The sequence below is a fragment of the Manihot esculenta genome, chromosome 2 (assembly GCF_001659605.2).
Source record: "Manihot esculenta cultivar AM560-2 chromosome 2, M.esculenta_v8, whole genome shotgun sequence".
Classification (NCBI taxonomy): domain Eukaryota; kingdom Viridiplantae; phylum Streptophyta; class Magnoliopsida; order Malpighiales; family Euphorbiaceae; genus Manihot; species Manihot esculenta.
In genome coordinates, this window is record NC_035162.2 from 36963927 (window position 1) to 36983754 (window position 19828).

The 19828-nt window shown below is 28.7% G+C and overlaps 2 protein-coding genes across 5 annotated transcripts; both read left to right on the forward strand.

The window, feature by feature from the left end:
• The first annotated feature begins 242 nt into the window (after nucleotides 1-242).
• LOC110604343 lies at nucleotides 243-3566 on the forward strand. 2 transcript variants are annotated; one of them, XM_021742489.2, is made up of 3 exons: nucleotides 243-424; nucleotides 525-735; nucleotides 2760-3566. In XM_021742489.2, exons 2-3 carry the CDS (start codon nucleotides 568-570, stop codon nucleotides 2955-2957), a joined length of 366 nt encoding a protein of 121 aa, XP_021598181.1. In that variant the 5' UTR covers nucleotides 243-424; nucleotides 525-567; the 3' UTR covers nucleotides 2958-3566. The 2 variants fall into 2 exon arrangements, with proteins under 2 accessions (XP_021598181.1, XP_021598176.1); XM_021742484.2 differs by having other exon boundaries at nucleotides 532-735.
• A 2822-nt stretch (nucleotides 3567-6388) lies between these two features.
• On the forward strand, nucleotides 6389-11895 carry LOC110609800. 3 transcript variants are annotated; one of them, XM_021749615.2, is made up of 5 exons: nucleotides 6389-6509; nucleotides 7915-8080; nucleotides 8194-8345; nucleotides 10669-10736; nucleotides 10838-11895. In XM_021749615.2, the coding sequence occupies exons 3-5, from the start codon at nucleotides 8246-8248 to the stop codon at nucleotides 11780-11782; spliced, it is 1113 nt and encodes a 370-aa protein (XP_021605307.1). In that variant the 5' UTR covers nucleotides 6389-6509; nucleotides 7915-8080; nucleotides 8194-8245; the 3' UTR covers nucleotides 11783-11895. The 3 variants fall into 3 exon arrangements, with proteins under 3 accessions (XP_021605307.1, XP_021605308.1, XP_043808291.1); XM_021749616.2 differs by having other exon boundaries at nucleotides 6395-6509; nucleotides 7896-8080; XM_043952356.1 differs by lacking the exon at nucleotides 7915-8080 and having other exon boundaries at nucleotides 6395-6509.
• Nucleotides 11896-19828: the final 7933 nt, after the last annotated feature.

The following is a 19828-nucleotide window of genomic DNA, read 5'->3' on the forward strand; positions in this document are numbered from 1 at the left end:
AATTAAAAAATGATATTTATTATTAAAAAAATATTATATTACTTTGGGACTTATTTGATCCATAAGCAAAAATACAAAATATTGATTAAAAAAAAAATTGAACTTATTTAATATTTGAGTAAAATATAAGGGTTTAAATCAATTTGTTTCCATTGTAGAATACACCAGCTAAATATAGACCGGATAAGCTACAGTATATATGGGCCCAACAAATACAGTATATACATACATGATACCTCCAACCCCACCCACCCTAGTGAAATTAAGTCCATCATCCCAAGAACAAGAACAAGCAATAGCAGACCCAGGGTTTCATATCTAGGGATTTTTGTTTCTTTCACATTGGCTCTTTTCCTTCTCCTATCTGATATACAAGAGCTCATGTGATTACTCTTGCTTTCATGAGATACTCCCTCAATTTCAGGTGACTTTTGAATTTCAAGTGCTTGTTTTGAATTTTTCTTTAATGAATATATTACCAGGAAATTTTCTGTTTTGTTTATTTTGCTTTAAATTATGCCAAGGAATTAGGATTCCTTTGGAGCTAGAATTAGAAGAAAGGAGAAGATGTTTAGAGCTGTGATTAGGTACTTTTCGACGAAACCCAAGCCCAAAATGAAACCAATAGAGCTCAAAACACCGCCTGAGCAGACACAGACCATAACAAGGGCAATCTTCGACATTTTAAAGGAGCATGGCCCTCTTACTATTTCAGAAACTTGGGAAAGGGTTCAGGTATCTCATTCTTTTAGTAGCTTCTCTTCTCTAATGTAGCCAAGTGAGGCTTCATATGGATTGTGGTAAAAAGTTTTTCTTTTGAAAAGCTCCATTTGCTCAATTTCACACAGGTTGGAAGGTGAGAAAATAGCATTTTCAAGAAATACCCTTTTGAAGTGTTGCTGAAAAAATCATGTGGAATAACCCTTTTGAAGATTAATTGCTCTATAACTAGTTGTTCTAAAATTGTTATGACTGAAATATGTGAAATTTAGTTTTAGGTTAAGTATTCCTTAGTTGATACGCTTCAGAATGTGCTCCAACAGTAATGTTAAGCAAATAAGGCTCGTGAAAGTAGTTTGAACAAATTATTTAATCTTTTTGGGAAATTTTGTGACTAAATTGTAAATTTTATTTTCGAATAGATATTTAGGACTTTCTAACTAATAGTTTGAGTAGGTGTTTTTCTCACATTAGCTACTGCATCAATGCTAAGTAAACTGTTACATATAAGAGGATGGTGAAGAGGAGTTCAACTGGGTTAAGGGACTGAATTTAACTGATTGGATGTTCTGGAACTGTAGGCAGCTAGATGAGTATAAGTAAAGGAGTTGTTTTTTAGAAAGGGAGAAGTAGTTACCAGATTGTTAGTTTGGAAGGGAATGTAGTTATTGGCAGTTATTAAGAATTAAATCAGCGTAAATGGATCAGGAAATTTACTTGCATTCTTCATTCCACAATTCAGGAACAATCAAGACTATCTCCTTCTGTTTCCTATAATTCCCTCTCTCTTGATTCTTCTCTTCTTCTGTCTACTCTAACTCTTCTTCTTTTTCTCTCCTCTATCTTACTTCTGTTCTGTTCTAGGGTTCTTGCAACATAAACCTAAATCTAAATTCTATTATTTAATTGAAATTTTGGTGCATTTTCTTATTGGGCATAATACAATAGGATTCCAAAATGCATGCAGTGGGAGAATAATCAGGAGTGGATTTCAATATGAAAAAGTGCCATATAAAGAAAAATTATCATTAATTTTATATTATGTACACTTTCCCTTTGTTTGGTATAATGGTAAAGTTACTCTATTTGTGAGTTGGATGTTGCGGGTGAGTCACAATCAGAAAAACTGTCTTGCTGCAAAATAGTGGTAAAGGCTGCGCACATCAATTCTTTCCTGAGCCCACAAGTGTGAGATTATTTGTGCACTGGTTATCCCCTTTTTTCTTTTTTACTGGCTGAATTTAATGGTAGACTTACATTGTTGTCAGGAATGTAGAAGCTTTCTTTGCATCTTTTAGAAGCAGAAAGTTTGCTGAAGCAGATGCATGCGTAGATTTCTTATTTAAGTTTTTCTTGTGCTTGCTAATGCTTGGAAGAATTCAATTCGCACATTGATGCTATACTGCCTTTGCAGAATAAATCGGTTATGCTTTTATGAGGCTTATTTAAACACGTGCCCATGTAGTTTTCCTAGGGCTGCTGCTGCTTTTTTTTTTTAATTTTTTTTTCTCTGTTTTTTATTACCTCTTTTCTATGATCTATTTTGAAGCTTATTGAGTTAGATTTTGTTTTTTTTTTTCCAGTCATCAGTATGAAAATCCCCTGTGCAGTCTTTCAAAAACCTGAGTGTAGATGGTCCTCATTCACTTGTTTTAAGACCATCAAATTGCTATAAGTAGCCTCTGCTTCATAGAGTTTTACTATATTGTTAATATTAGGAATGATCCTGTACACAATGTGTATCCCACAGATAATCTTCAAAATGGGAAAATAAGGCCCAGTGAAAACTTTAGACTATTTATAATTGTTAATTAGTTTTCCCAAATAGGGAAGAATGAAGCATTGAGTAATAACAATTCTTTGATGGGAACTCAATGTAAATAAATATGCTTTAGAAGCCAATTTTAACTAAGATTTATATTGGTATTTTTCTTTTTCAAATTGGTTGTTATCTCTATTGTTTTCAGTTTTGACAATTAATTAATTTATATTTATTGTTTTTGTTTAATTTAATGCATGTATGGTTAACAAATTTTCAGGAAGTTGGACTTAGAGGATTGACAAGCAAAAGGCATATGAAAATAGTGTTGAGATGGATGAGGGAGAGGCAAAAGCTTAGATTAATCTGCAACCATGTAGGGCCTCACAAGCAATTTCTTTACACAACTTGGTTCACGAAACCTGTTGTCAAACAGGCAAAAGTAGACAACGGACCTTCGCCTCCGAGGTTCCCTTGAGATTGAACAGTTTGTGCTGCCTGAGGAACTTTTTCTAACTATTATATCATTCTATTGTCTGTCTCTTGCAATCCCCCAGTAATTTATGCAGCACAAGTTAAAAACTTTACAAATCCTGCATAGATAGTTGATGTTTAAGAAGTTGGAGCAGATTCGAAGGTGACTCACTGGACATGAGATTCAGCATGCTTCAATGGCAGATGAACTGAATTTGAAAGGAATTAAGCTCAGGATCTGCCTTGGAATTATAGTGACAGTAGAAATTAGATTATGATGGATATGTTGAAAAATAAATTCAGATTTGGGAGCAGATAATGGCAACTGGGGGTAAGAGTAAAGAGTTAGATTTTCTCAGTATCCATCCAAAGCCTATTTGATGTTGGGATGAAAATGGTGCGTCTAATCCATTTCCTTCCACATGTAGAGAAGAGCGAGTGACCATGGTTGAGGGAAGCTCCTTTGCCTCCTTCCTGCTGGAGCAACAAGACTAGAGAAAATATGTTATTTTAATTAAAATAATCATTTGGGATATTTCATCCATCACTCTCTTTTTTATGTTCAAAAAATTAAAAATTAATTATTAATAAAATTATTTTATCTTAAATAAAATTTTAATTCAATAAATTTATTAATAATTTATTTATTATTTTATATTTCTTTTTTTTTCATTTCATTATTATCGTTTTAAAAGTTATTAAATTAATTAATACAAATTAAACTTAAATAAAAATTAATTTTAAAATTTTAATTTATTTTTCTCTAATTATTAAAGACTTATTTTTAATAGAAAATTTTAAATATCTCAAAACTAAAATAATCTTTTTTTTTTCAAGGAGTTTGATGTATGTATATTTAAAATACTTAATAATAATAAATATTGAAAATGTAACTTTTGTTTAATCAAGGGGGATTTACAATTTAGTCCCTGAATATTGTCATTATTAATAAGTTAATCCCTGTATTTTTAGAAAACTATTAAAACGTTCTTATCTTTTCTCTCCGTCAACAAAATAGTCCTTCTGTCTATTTTTGCCGTTAAAAATATAGTAAAAGATTAAATTACCCCGCATTATTTTCCTCCTCCTCCTCCTCCTCCTCCTTCATTTCTTCTTCATCAATTCTTCCTTCTGCTTCTTCTTCTTCTTCTTCTTCTTCTTCTTTCTCTTCTTCTTTTTCTCCTTTTTTTTCTTTTTTTTCTTCTTTCTCTTCTTTTTTTTCTTCTTCTTATCCTTCTTCATTTTCTTCTTTTTCTTCTTTTTCTTCTTTTTCTTCTTTCGAGGAGGAGGAGGAGGAGGAGGATGGAAAGAAACGATAAGCACGTTTTAATAGATATGAGAAAAGATATGGACTATTTTATTGACGAAAAAAAATAATAAAGACATTTTAATAGATATGGAAAAAGATAAAAACGTTTTAATAGATTTTTGAAGATATAAGGACTAACTTGTTAATAATAACAATATCCAAAGACTAAATAAATGATTTTATTTGAAGGTAAAATTGGATTTTAAAAATTTTCTCTATCCTCCTTTATCTAATTTTAACGGAAAAGAGGACGGAAGGACTATTTCATTGACGGAAAGAAAACATAAAGATGTTTTAATAGGTTTCTAAAAATACAGGGACTGACTTATTAATAATGACAATATCCAATGATTAAATTGTAAATCTCCCTTTATTCAAATTAGTGACAAATTTTTGTTTTATAAAAAATATGATATTTAATTAGTATTACAATAAAAAAATTTATTTACTTCATATTGGTGCAACTGAGTAATAGTTTAAAAAAAAGAATTACTTATAAAATTTGATTGTTAGTAATGAAATTATTTATTTATTTTTATCAAATATTTAATGATTTCTTTAAAAAATTAATTTTTATATTTACATTGTTAATTTATTTTGATTATTATCTAGTTAATTATTTAAAAAATCCTTTTACAGAAGTTATTAATTAATTTCTTAATTACAATTTTTAAAACTTATTTTATACAAAGAGATTCTTTTTAAATTCTATTCAAATACAAACTATCGAATTATAGTGAATATATAATATAACTTATTATACTTTTTAATAATAAGTTTATTAAAATAAAATAGTCTTATTAATAATTGTTAATTAATTAAATATAAAGAATGTAAAAGAGGGAGAGATAATAGAGAGACAGATTGTTAATTTAAAAACCTAATATGGCAAATTAGAGTGATATATTTAAAATAAAAATAAAAATTTATAATTTATTGAAATAAATTAAAATTAAATAAGAAAAATAAAATAAATTTTATAATTGAGTGACAATAGATAAAAATGATCCAATAAAATTTAATTTTTTTAAAAAATTGTAATTAGAAAATTTATAAAAGTTATTTTTTAATATGTGTAAAAAATAAAATAAAAAAGATTATAAAATTGGGAGAGTATAATTAAAATTATAAAAATTAATTCGTGTAAATATTTAATATAATTAATAGCTTTTTACTGAAAAATTAAAGAGATTTTGTACTATTAAATAAATATTTTAATTTAATTAATTTTAAAATGTAAATAAACTAATAAAATTCTTAAAAAACAGAGACACCTCATAATAATTATCCCAAATTTATTTGAGAAAATGTTTTAAAGGTAATTAAGGTTCTTAGATATTTAAAAATAAAAAAAATTAATCCAATAAATTATTTAATAAGCCTATATCACGAGCTTAAAAGAACTCGTGTGAGAGTGTAAACATACTCTTAGGATATGTTTAATTCAACTACCGTTTTTAAATTTTTTTGAAATTTAATTAAATTTTATATTTTGTGTGTTTAGTTTAATAAAAATTAAAATTTAATTCTAAAAATTCAATTCAATGAAATTGATTATAATTAAAGAAATTGGTTATAACTAAAATTAATTTCTATTAAATTTAATGAAATTAAAAATAAATTTTATAAAATTTAGATTATAATATTTTTAAATTAAAATGTACTTTCCAAATAATACTATCAATAATTTATTCTTTATATTTTATTGATTTTAAAAGCAAAAACTATAAAATTAATTTTCTATTTGTCAATTATTATTATTATTATTATTATTATTATATATAGGCAATAATATAATATATATTTTTTATTTTTTTAATTTTATAATATTTAAATTTATTTTTTTCTGATTAATAAAACTATTTATTTTATTATATAAACCTTTAAGTCATAAAAATTTATTAATATATTTTTAATGAGTTTATATTTTTATTAATTATTATAAATTTATTAAATATAAAATTTTTAATAGGATAAAAAATTTTTATTTTACTTTTAAAGATAATTTAAAAAATAAAAAATAAAAAATCTAAAATTTAATTAAATTCTATATTTTAAATTATTTTACAAATAATAAAATTCATTTCAAATAAATTCTATTCAATTTATAGAATTTAAACCAAGCACTGTGTTACAAATCTAAACGTAAACCTCCAAAGATCGTTCTGCTCCGCCTTTGCTATCAAATTTGTACGGGTTGGTCTGACGCTGCCAACTCAACTCGTCGCCACTGCGTCCCTCTGATCGGTATATTTTTTTGCCTAGCTCTTCTGTTTTTACTGCTATGAACTGAAATCCTTCTCTTGCTTAGCTATGGGAATTCTGAATATTTGTTTTACCAATGCAATTCTTATTTCTATCTGTTTCAAGGCATCACCATATTGCCCTCCAACTGTTTGATACTTTCTTTCAACGAACATGTTCTATTTCTTCTCCAACATGCATACAACATCCAGCTTTTCTTGCTTACGTTTATCTTTAAAATCTTTTACTTTACACAAAAATAGATGTTCTGCGCGTTCCAATTCTCCATTTCAAAAATCAAGCACAAAAATCAGGAGGAGGAGGTCCCAAAAGAAGGTAAACCACAGAGTCCATGAGCTTGATCGAGTCATGGGCTTACAAAAGAAGCCATCTTTTATCTTACACCTTAAATCCATTTTCAATCACACATAAGTCCACCATAAACTGACATAGTATCTTCAATACTCCATGTTGGTGCTGGCACTAGAACAACTCCTCCTTTTGATACACTGAGAAGGATGGGAAGGTGGCCAGTGAGGAAGTTGAAGCTATGGAGTTAATGAAATCCATTATAGTTAAGACTTGAGAAAGTTATTAACGATGTCAGTTGATTGTAGGGTGCCATTATAAGAGATTAAATTCATTGAGAGTGAATTAGGATTTCCATAAGATTGACTAGGGAGGTGAAAAAAAAGCAGGTTGCTAGCTATATTCATGGATGGTCTTAGGACAATGAAGGTGTGGAGTTGCAAGGATAAACCTTAACAATAATAATGGACAATGGTGCTAGCCACAATTTCATAGCTAACAAGTGGTTTTTGAGTGAAATTATTCATTTAGATCACACATTACATTTGGTGCCCATGGGAGCAGTGTTCCTTAAGGAAGACTGTGATAGCTTACAATAATTCAATCAACTGATAAATGATAGCTGTTATTTAGACATAAATTTGTAGCACTTAGTGGACTTGGGGAGATCAATTTGGGTAAGTAGATAAACTTCTTGACCTTTTTCATTTTATATTCTGATTTATCCATAAAAAAACCTATTGTTAGTGCTTGTCCAACAAATTCTAAAGACCATGGGGATATTTGAACTGATCATTGTAGTCATTGGCTGATCTACATGATTGTTTTAGATATTTGTTGCCATTGAAATGATGTTATTAGGGCAGACATCGTAGGAAGAAAAAGAAAGAAAGAATTTAGTTGTTTGTAGTCATAAAGCGAGGCGCAAAATTGACAGACAAAAGTTAAAACAAGTCCATCAAAATCAAGCATCTTTGATTAGATAGTACAGATTATTATTATTATTAATCTGAAATATCAAAGTATTTCTGTGTTATTGTTCACCATTTTAACTAATCCATAGTATAATGGGTGATCAAGTGCATGAAACTTTCCACAGTTATGCGCTCTGGTGGAAGGGTGGATGTATGCAGTCTTACTCCTACTTTACAGAGAAGCGATTTTCGAGTCCCAAACCTGTGACCTCTAGGTCATAAATGGAGTAACTTTAGTGCTACATTGAAGCCACTCTCTAACTAATCCGTAGTATAAGGCCCTTGTAAGAGGTAAGGCAAATGTGCTCAACCTCTAAAAACTGTTCCAATGGCAACTGAAACTAATTCTGTTTGCGTAATTTTCATGATTATTATCAGAGGATTTAGATTTGTTGTTTGTGTAGGTGTAGATGGTGAGATCTAGTTGTTGGGAAGTGATCCATACTGCACTTCTAAATGGCGTCAGGTGGGGAAGTGGTAATCTTTACAGACACAAATATCGGCACTCGCATTGCCTTGGCTGTGTCTCCAGATGTCACTGCTGCTGATTTCAAGAGCAAGTGCCTCTTCTTTGGTTTTTTGCTTTTCTATCTATTTTTGACACCTTTTTGCTACGATGCCATGCATATTTTATTTATATCCTTCTAGTTTCTCTTATCTTGCTGCATGGCATGGCATGATAGGGTTTTTCAATTTTTTGTGCTTTTGCTTTATTAGCTAAGGTTACTTGTTTATTTTGTCTTTGTCCTTTTTGGAATAATTTGTATGCTATCCCAAATTATTCATGCCATTAGTTTTTTTTATCCTTTTCTTTCTTTCTCCTCTATGTATATATATTTGATTGCATAGTTCCTCAAACACTTAAAGGTGAGTGACTTTCCTGATGTGTCTTATTGTTACGGTGTGTGCTTTAGGCAAGGTGCAAGGTGCACCTTTGTGAGATTTAAGTGTGCTTCTCTCTTTCTCTCTCTTCTTTTTTTTTTTTTTTTTTTCTGAAATGTTATTTAATCTTAAACTCTGGAGTACTAAATTTATTTTGTATTGGAGCAAAATCATTGGGATTACAAATAATCACAAACTATGTTATAGGAGAAATGATTATGATAGAAACTAAGCGTGCTAAGGCAATTGTCTCCTAAAAGTGTGATTACCATTTTACTTATTTCCTAATAAAGCTCTCCCAAATAATCACATGGTTTGTTATAGGAAATATTATAGTAACAAAAATCAAGTCAATTAAGGGAATTTTCTACCTTTAGAAGTAAGATTGCCATTCACTTATTTGCTTATGGTCTCTAATCTTTGACTATTGACCAAGTATTGTTCCAGTTTTGGAGCTAACTGTTGGCAGTTTCATTTCGTAACCATGTGAATGTTATCAGCTAGGATAGTGTTAAATTTAAAGCAAAAAGCTGCTAAAGCTTTATAAGCTAGGATAATTTTATCATTTATGAGGTTATGTAAATGAATTTTACTTTTCATTTTAAAACTTGTTTCTGCTTGTTATTTCATAATAGGAATTTCATGGGAGACTTCTTTTGTTAAATGAACTTCTCCCAGCAAAATTGTTCTGAGGATCACATGGTCTTTTGTCAATTACTGGGTTTTTATAACTCAACTCCCCCATTGCTGAAGAAATATAACGTGGGAATGGAAGAAGTTTTTAGCCATTGAAATAAATTTTTGAATTTGGCAAGTGTTTCAGATTTTAGTCTCACAGGATACAGCAGTACTACACTGGAAAATTCATCAACAAGAATTACATAATATTTGAATAAAGAATTAGAGACATTAAGAGAAGTCCCGACATTGTCTGAATAAATGTGAACAAGACAATGCCTGCACAGAAAAGGGAAGTTTATAATGCTGCCAAGTCAACATGTAGACCAATATTATAGAATTATTAATTGATGGTGGTATTTGTTGAAACAGGAAACATTTATTCTATGCTTGTTATTAACTTGCCTGATTAACTTTTTTAAGAACTGGTGTCTTTTTACCATGAATTTAAAATCAAGCATGCATCTTGGCTTCAGAAATATTTCATTGGTTTCAACTCCATAAAAGAACCAGGTCTGTGGTTTGTTTTGTGGTAAGGAATTAAGAAATGTTAGGTTGCCAATTGGATATTTTCTATGTCTCTGTGTGAAGGCTGATTTTAAGTTATCTTGGTTAAGGTAGGAAATGTCATCATCTGATGTAAGAAAATGAAGGAAAAAAAATTCCCATTGTGGATGACCCAACTAGCTTGGGACTGAGAGTGAATTCAGTTCATATTTGTATATATGAAGAGGTAAAATGTATACTAGAGTGGGACTAGAGTCATTGGACATACTAAGAGATTGTTTGACATTGTTTTTGGAGCTGTTGTTTAAAAGCCCTTGCTTATATATATTTGTTAGTAAGTGTTAAAAATTTATATGAAACAAATTGGGAATGTTTTAATCATAAGAATTCTAAATAATGAAATAACTTTGCACCAGTGGACCTAAATAAAAAGGCATCCATTATAAATTTACGTAATGATTTAGGAATTTATTTGTAAATTTTTTGACTGCTTTGAGGAGTGTAGGCAGAGATCCTGCTAATGTATTTTGTTGAGTTTGCTTATATAATTTGATGATTATTTGCTTCACTACTTCTGTATTATTTTTACTTTTGCTTTCATCTGATTGGATGTAAAGGATTCTCAGACCTCATTATCTGCATTATTTCTTGCTACTCAGACCTCATTATCTGCATTATTTCTTGCTACTGTCTGCAAACTGGTTGATAAACTTTTAGTTAATCATTAGTTGAAGCTATCTAGATTTGATGCTTCCCTTTTATCTCCCTCCTTTTCCATATTCCCAGATTTTCATGTAAAAATTCTTGTGTAGGAGAGGTTGAGAGAACGCACAAAAGTATTTTTCCACAGTTGGGAGAAATTGAAGCGCATGGGTTAATGGTATTTTTTTGAAATGGTCCCTTTTTTTTTCCTCATTGTTTTCTGATTCTATTGTGGGGATCCTTCATAGAATTTTTGTTTATTTTACCTTCTCTTAACAGGTGAAGCGAAAAAGTTGCTTTTACCACCTCGCAGGGTCTCTGCCTATAAAGTATGCTTTCCAGGGTCTCAAAGGAACATGGCTTCTTCATGTGGAAGTGCAGCCTTCAAATGAAGGAGATAAGCCTGATCTATCCCATTGTCTAGCGGCAAAAAATGGGACTCATTTTTCTGATGGTAGCAACATCAATGATTCTTTTGTACCCAACACTGAAAAGAACAATACACATAATTATAGTAATGAGAGGATCAAAGGAATTACCAGCATCAAACCTCTGACAGAAGAACTTTGGAAAACTGCCCACCATTTCAATAAAAAGAGGAAGAAAAAGAAAAACACGATTCACTTAGAGCACAAAGTGGATGTCACTGAGAAGGAATGCCCTATTATAATTAAAGAAACTCCCGAGTCTGCTGATAATGGAAGTGTTCAAATGTCAAAAAACAAGATTAAGCCTGTCTTAGGTTCTTCCAGCCCTTTGGTACAGACCCCCATAGAAAGGTCACCCAAAGTATTATCTGAAAGAGATGTCCTTGACAATGAAGGAAACTCTTCAGAGTTGAATTCTCTGAGCAGATTTTATGATCCTCAAAACTGTGCAGTTGCTTCCATTGCCAATGAGAGTGGAGTAGAGAAACAGCTGAAAGGCGGAAGGAACGGTAATTGCTCAAACATACAAGCTTATTCCTTTCCACGGTTTGCCACTAGAACACCTTCAAGGACACGGCCTTCTCTATTGCCTGCTGATTCCAGTCCTGGAAGATCAGGGAGTAAGCTTGAAAAAACTGCTGCCGTTGGGAAACGTATTTTGATTGCTGCAAAAAGCCTGAGAGCCTCTGGGAACAAGCAAAGACCAGTTATTTCTTTCCAAAGATTCAGAGGTGCTTCCAATTTTCCATTTGTTTCTAGAATTCCAGTGTTTGAGATCAGTGATAATGATGACTAACAATTTATGGGTGTAAATTAATGGTGGAAATGTGTAAGAAAGAGAGCAATGATTGATATATCTCAAGCTTGCTAATACAATGAATTAGATTTCTCTCTGGTATTTCTTCGTTATTCAACCTCTCTTAATTCTTTTCTGTCATTTTCTCAAGAAAGATCGATTATTTGATACAATTTTGGTTGTATCATTTGTATGTTTAGTGTTGTATAGCCAATACAAGAATCCTGAGTCCCTCTCATAAGCTGACCGAGTTGCGGATTTGTCGGATATAACCTTTGTAAAATAGGCTATTCGCCAATTCCACTGCGATAGTACTGCTCCTACTTCATTACTTGAGATCAAAATTAGACATCTAATGTACCAGAGAATGGAGATGAGATTATTACCCTCTTTGAGAGTTTGAAAAGCCCTTTGCGCCATTGGCTTGAGAAGAGATTCTTTCTTGAGCAAATTGGTGAGTGGACATGCCAAGTCATCATATGTTCCAATCAATCTATGGTAGTACCCAGTCAATCCTAAAGATCCTCACACTGCTTTAACAGATTTCAATATAGGCCATCTGAGAATATGCAGACTCTCCATTATCTATTGCCACTAGCCCAAGTACTCTACAAATTTCCTCCTAAATGAACATTTCTGCTACCAATTTCTCTATTTCATCTTTATGTGTATGTCTGTATGGATGAACCAAAACTGCCCATGAATACGAATGCAGAGGAATTTGGAGATCATCACTTCTTATCAAAGGCAGCTCTTTATTCTCTTATCTTAGATTTTTTCCCTACACCGTTAGTAACCATTTTAGGTCAAATAATCCACAAAATAGCAGATAATGCTAATTCATGAGAAGCATGCACCTTAGGTCTAACTTTGACACATCAAAAATTATACCACAGTTGTGTTAGCCCCTTTGATATTTCTGGGTGATACCCGATTATATATATATGAAAACTATTATTTAATATCTATATTATAGGAAATTCATTAATTAATTTTTCAATTTGAAAAAATATATTAAAAAATCTCATTAAGATTTTAAAAAATCTATTAATTAATTCGCCGTTAATTTTAAAAAAAAAATTTAAATATTTTTTAAAAAAATAAATTAATTAATAAACTTTTTATAAAATTGAAAGGTTAACATGAGTTTTTTTTTTTAATTAGAGAAACTAAATAGTAAAGACTTATGGTTAAAATTAATGAAATAATTAATTAATAAATTTTTTAAAATTTTAAAAATATTTTATTATTTTTTTTTAAATCAAAAGAACCGATTAATAAATTTTTTAATAACATAGAAATTAAATAGTCTATTTTTCACTAATTTATTTCTGTGATAAAGGTTTTCTAATCTTTTTTGAGGATGGATAATATTCAGAATTGCCTTTTTTGAGTTTTTCATATTTTCCTGATGGATTTTGATGCCATATAAGCCAAATTTGAAGCATGCACAATGGTGGTAAGGAATGCTGGAAAACATTAGCCATCATTGCCGACAAGAGGAAAAATGTTAAGGAAGATTTACAAATTGATATCTGTGTGTATTATTATTAATTACAAATCAGCCCTTATACTTTTAAAAATTCACTAAAATATTCTTACTTTTTACTTCCGTTAACAAAGATGTCCTTCCATCCAATTTATTATTTCTTACCATTAAAAAATTGTGAAAAGTCCAAATTATCCTTGTGATTTAATTAATTATCTCTTTATCCCTTTTTCCACTTCCCCCTCAAACCTCACAGGTCCTATGATTTTTTCTTGAATAAAAAACAATTAGGGAAATTGTTTCTTCAATCCAAGATAAATTCACTCCAAGAACTCTGCCCTATTATGATATGTAGGAATCTTTGAATGGAGAACTGCAAGCTCCTTTTGATTTGCCCAGAAAACAAATTTTTCAAGAAACCACAACAGAAATTAAAACACCATTTTTTTTGGCTTTATTTGTGATATTAGGCAAATGTATTTCATTTGGTAAACAAGTCTCCATCTTACAAGACATTAGTATGACAAAACACCTTAAAAACAAGAAGTTTAGCCAACCATAGAGGTGCATGTGTTGCACATCCACACCCAAAGTCAAACAATCCAACTTGCCAAACTCTTAGTATGACAATATTTTTGGAAACGCTTTTAAAAGTAAAAATTTTAGATCTGTTTAGCACTATGGTTGGAAGAAAAGAAAAGAAAAAAGCAGGTTTTATGAGAAAGGTCAATTCATAATCTGTTTGGTTAATACTGAAAACTCAGTTTGGCTCTTCATGGTTAACTGGTCCATTCCAATTAAATTTACAATCCAAACCTACTCAATTGTTTTTTTTCTTTGATCTGAAGACCAGCCAATTTCAAATTTCAAAAGCATTTTGGCAGGCAATCATATCCAGACACACTCTATCTCTCATTTCCTACTCAATGTATCCTGAAAAGAAATTTGCCCACGCGATAAAAAGAAAATCCAAGTTCTCATCGTTTGTATCATAGACCAACTTGTCAGAATTTTAATTTTGAGTCTTAATCTTCTTGTCACGAAAGCACATGAAAAAATTATTATTTAATTTTAAAAAATACATTAAAATTTTATTAAAATTTTAAAAAATTTATAAATTTTATTAATTTTAGTACTATATATTATAAAAAGATTTAAAATAGTTTTAATATAAATAAATCAATTACTAGATATATTTATAAAATTGAAAAATTACAATAATTAAATAACAAAATATTTAACTATTAAAATTAACAAAAATAATTTTTTTTAAATCTCAGAGATATTTTAATATGTATTCAAAATAAAAAAATCAATAATTTTTTCATATCATATAAATTAAATAATAAATTTATGAATATAAGAATTTTGGTTTGAGAATCTATTTTAAAAACACCTGTTTAACAAAAAGTTTAAATTAACAGACTATTTTATTAATTAAATAAAATCTCAAGAACTATATTGTAATTTTTCCATAATTTTTCTATATTTAGTTAATATCACATTTAAAATTATGACTAATTCATTTTTTTTTTATATTTTTATCTCATGTTTTGACCGTAAGCATGAATTAACATATATTAGACTTTTTCATTGAATAAGCCATTTATATTAAATTAAAAATATTTAAAAAATATATTATTTAATTATACCATATGAAAAAACTCATTAATTAATCTTTCAGTTTTAAGAAATAGATTAAAACGTTTTAATATTTTAAAAGTCTATTAATTAATCTCTCGATTAACTTTAACTGTTAAATATTTAATATTTAAAATAAATGAGATGACTAATTAGTAGATTTTTTAAAATATTATAAATATTTTAATATATTTTTAAAATTGAGAGATTAGCTAGAGAATTTTCTTATAGTATAGAAACTAAATAGTAAATTTTCTAAAAATTTTAAAAAAATTATTATTTAGTCCTTCTAGTATATGAAAACTCACTAGTTAATTTTATGATTTTGAAAAATATATTAAAACATCTCTAAGATTTTAAAAAATATGCTATTCAGTCCTTTTATTAATTTTAGTTATTAAGTTATGCAAAAAGAGTCTAAAATATCCTCAATAGCAGTGCTAATTAGCAAACATTTTTATAAAACTGAGAGAAATAATGAGTTTTTTTATAGGACAATTAAATATTGAAATAATTAATAACTGAAACTAATAGAACAAGTTATTAGTAAATTGTTTAAAATCTCTTAGACGTTTTAATGTATTTTTTTTAAAATTAAGAGATTAGCTAATAAATTTTTTCATATTATAAGAATTAAATAGTAAAAATTTTTCTAAAAAAATATAGTATTGATGCTACATGACAACCACGAAAAATGAGTTCATCAGGAGATAGGTCCACACAGCAAAGATCACATGAGTAGGAGATACGGTACATCCGGAATAAGAAAGATCCGGACATCTTAGCACTCAGGTCATCACCAAAAAAATCGTCCTTCACTCAACAAGCTGAGTTTCGGCATGAAACTACCGTTATCAAGCACACCCCGGTATATTTCTATTACGCTTGAGATCGCGGGATTCCCACCTAAATAGCTAGCAATATTCCGTATCAAACAAACAATCATATTACTACTGGATTATCATAAAAATGTCATATTCATCTTTATCTCTAAATAACCATACACCTTTGCAAATTCCATACATCCTAATTACTTCTCTAAATTAGTAAACATTTTTAAAGACTAGTCTTACCTCCCACTTGAGGTGTTTCATAATATAGATCATAATAAACTTTTGTGGCACTTTTATTCCTTTCTTTACTCATAATATTTGTTTCATTATCACCTTCACTTCCTTCTCTACTATTAGGATTGTCATTATATAAGTGTTTTTCAGTACCATCAGTTTTAATCTCATATCTACTTTTAGTTCTTTTATTACCCATAAATATTGTATCATATCTTCAACTGGCCTAATGTTTACTTTTAGTAAATCACATTTCTTAGTTTCGGTAGATTTTTTCTTTTATATTGATTTATATTCTCTTTCAAACTTAAGCTCATCATCATTAGTGCCATCTAATGCATCATTATCTAACACAATTTCACTTGATCCATCACTATTAAAACCTTCATTTTCTTTTTAATCATTACCGTTGACATCATACAATATTCACATCATCATTTTTCAACTTCATTATCCATACCAACATCTACATTGGGCACTAAGGTCAGCATCTCTATCTAGATTTAAAGAAACATTGTCTTCAAAATTATTTCTACTAACTTTATTTGCATCAACTTTAGCATCCACATATTCAATATTCTCATGACATTGTTCAACTTTCACATTAATATTTGGCACCTTTTTATTGACTACTACAATTAGTACATTCATATTAGTAATACTAAGAATATTAATGTCATGGCAAACAAAAAGATCACTAGTAGCACCACTTACAAGACTATTTGTAATCTCCAACAAAATAAACATTTAACAATACGTCCCTAAAATCTCCATTCTCATGACCTATCATCTTGTGATATATCTCTTGGACTGCTATATATCTTAAATCCTTTGCATAATCATTTGTAAATCCTTTGCATAATCAGCTAACTTGAGAAGAAATAATTTATCAAGTCAATCTATGGAACTATTGAGACCTTACCTCTAATATACTTAGGATTTGGTTCATTAACAAATTTGTCTCCGTGATGCTACCTCAATTTTATCCTGTGTCCATTTATTTTGTAGTAAATAAAAAAGAAAAATGATAAACAAATAGAACAATACACTCTTTCTGGGATTACAAACCCAAAACAAATGAAAGAAAATAAAGCTTATTGACTTAATGTACAGGACACGTAACCTACCTCACAAATGCCCTAATATTCGCAAGCAAATGACATTATGCATTTACTAATCTTAAAGTACCATTCTTCACAATAGGTTTCAATTACAGCAGCAATATTGCACTTTTGGCTCAATTGTACTTCATAATTTTTATTCCTAATTTATGGAAGAAGAAAATAGTTAACTAAATTTAGTGATAGAATAACATGTAGTCACAATTTAATGTAGGATTAGTTGGACATTATTTTCTTTATTAAAATTAATAAATTTGACTTGAATTCATTTTTAATATAAACAAACAAAAATTGACATCTCAGTAAGTACTTGTCCATCGTGTTCATGTAAAATACTCATCTCTGTCAATAGATGTGGAATCTTAAAAATTTAGGTAATTTACTGGGATATCCCTAATATTTGATAAAACCTATAGAGTAGTCCCTCACTAGGTTTTTGATAACAAGTTAGTCTTTAAGTTTAATTTCCATCTAACAAAATGGTCATTTTATTAATAAAAAAAATTATTGTGAGTTGATCACTGACCGAAGGTTATATCTTTTTTAGTGGTCAAAATACTCCTTAAATAGTAAGACAGGTTTAATGGTTTCTCTCCAAGACCTATCCTACATATAAGAAATATTATTACTAAAAAAATTTATCATCATATGCAAGTAATCTAAAATTTCTGAAAATGATTTGGAACATGTACTATACTTCCACAAATAAGGCACATTACCTAATTACAGCTTTTCTCATCTTTCCCATATGTCAAACCATTCATTTTATCATCTGAAAATTTCTTCTCATTGTCTATTGAAATAACTCCATTATCGATACATAGACTAAAGAGCTTTGAGAATAGCACAATAATAAATTCAATATTCACTTGCTTAGTTGTGAGAATTAAAACAAATATGAGAATTAAAAATAAAATATAACAAAATAGATGTACAGTGTGAATAATTCATTGGGAACTGAAATTGCTAAAACCATAGGGATGGAAAGTAAAGATTGACAATTAGGAAGGAATTGCTTTCAGTTCAGATCAAGCTTTTCTTGTATCCAACTAACATTTTCCCCCAGATGGAAGAATTTTGGCACATCCAATTTTCTTTTTAAGATGAATTATAATTAATTTAGTTAATTTTAATCGAACTTTACAATTTTGTGCATTCTTGCCTCTATTGACCCAGTGATTTGCTCAACCCCGTGTCTTCATCGTCTACTCAACCTTGTAGTGAATAACAATGACATTTGATAAACCTTGCTCTGCTCATCCTTATGTTTATTTTGTCTGCAGAATCTCATGGTGAATAATAATGGCATCTAATCAATCTCATGATAAAAGCTCAACCTCGCATCTACTTAATGCCTTCAACTTGAGTTAACCTCAAGTCCATCTCTGTCATGTTGAGAGAGGAGAGATGGTTTAGTGTTCTAATCTTATGTTTATTAGGTTTGATATTTCAAATAATCTATATTTGATTTGAGAGTCTTTTCTTTTTTTAGTTGAAGAGCAAACTGGTTATTTTCTTCAAAGTAATAACATTTTTATAAAGAGCAATTGGTTATGTTAATTCTAAAAATTAGATTTACTTATTATACAAAGTTTAGTGATAGACTATTTTGTGAATTTTATCAAACTTAAAAGGTGTCCTTGTAAATTACTCTAAATTTTTTTTTTGAACTAGAAATTACTCTAAAATTTATACTCCCTCCATCCCATAATTTTGTTCTTATTTCCTTATTTGATTGTATTAAAATTATTATTCACTTTTTTTAATATTATAAGAATATATAACTTGACTATTATAACTCTACATAAATTATGAGATAAAAGGAGTATTTTAAATAAGATTAAGTGTTAAAAGTAGACATATTAAAGTTCGGAAAATCAATTGATCTATTCATAAAAGTTAAGGGACCAAATGATATGTTATTTTTTTAAAAAATATTATTTACTTCCTATAGTATAAAAAAACTCATTAGTTAATCCCTTAGTTTTGAAAAACACATTAAGACATCTTGAAGTTTTAGAAAATCTACTATTTAGTACTTTCGTTAATTTTAGCTGTTAACTATGTTACTATTTAGTCCCTATAGTTTTGAAAAAACTCATTAGTTGATCGTTAAAATTTCTAAAAGATTCATTAATTAGTTATTTTGTATTAGATGCATTGTCAGATTTTTTACAATACCTAACAGCTAAAATTATGAGAGATTTTTTAAAATGTTAGAGATATTTTAATATATTTTTTAAAATAAAAAATTAATTATGAATTATTCCATAACATAGAGACTAAATAGTAATTTTTTTTAAGATTAAATGTTAAAAAATTCAAAATTTTAGTGTTTTTATCAATTTTAATCAATTTTTTTCTTGTCAATTTTAGCTTAATTTGAAATTTTGATATTAATTTTAAACCATAATCAAACTTAATATTGATGATTACTGATTTAGTATCGGACATGATATGAATATTAATATTTTAACTATGTAGATATGGATATAAATTTGATAATAAAAAATATAAAACTTTTCAATTTTTATCAATTATAACCTAATTTTAAAATTTTATTTTAAGTATAGTTAACCGATTAGTTTTAACTCAAATTAGTTAAAATTAATATTTTATTATATAATACAATAAAAACTTAATTAATTAATTAATTTATATATATTATAGTAAATAAATTAAGTAAATATAATTTATCACTACATATTATATTATTTATATTGGTACA

What these genes read in the sequence shown, in the direction of transcription:
- LOC110604343 (XM_021742489.2), top strand. Translation starts at nt 568, where the DNA reads ATGTTTAGAGCTGTGATTAGGTACTTTTCGACGAAACCCAAGCCCAAA. An exon ending in AAACTTGGGAAAGGGTTCAG is followed by an intron (nt 736 to 2,759) that starts GTATCTCATTCT and finishes ACAAATTTTCAG; the next exon opens with GAAGTTGGACTTAGAGGATT.
- LOC110609800 (XM_021749615.2), top strand. Translation starts at nt 8,246, where the DNA reads ATGGCGTCAGGTGGGGAAGTGGTAATCTTTACAGACACAAATATCGGC. An exon ending in CACTGCTGCTGATTTCAAGA is followed by an intron (nt 8,346 to 10,668) that starts GCAAGTGCCTCT and finishes ATTCTTGTGTAG; the next exon opens with GAGAGGTTGAGAGAACGCAC. An exon ending in TTGAAGCGCATGGGTTAATG is followed by an intron (nt 10,737 to 10,837) that starts GTATTTTTTTGA and finishes TTCTCTTAACAG; the next exon opens with GTGAAGCGAAAAAGTTGCTT.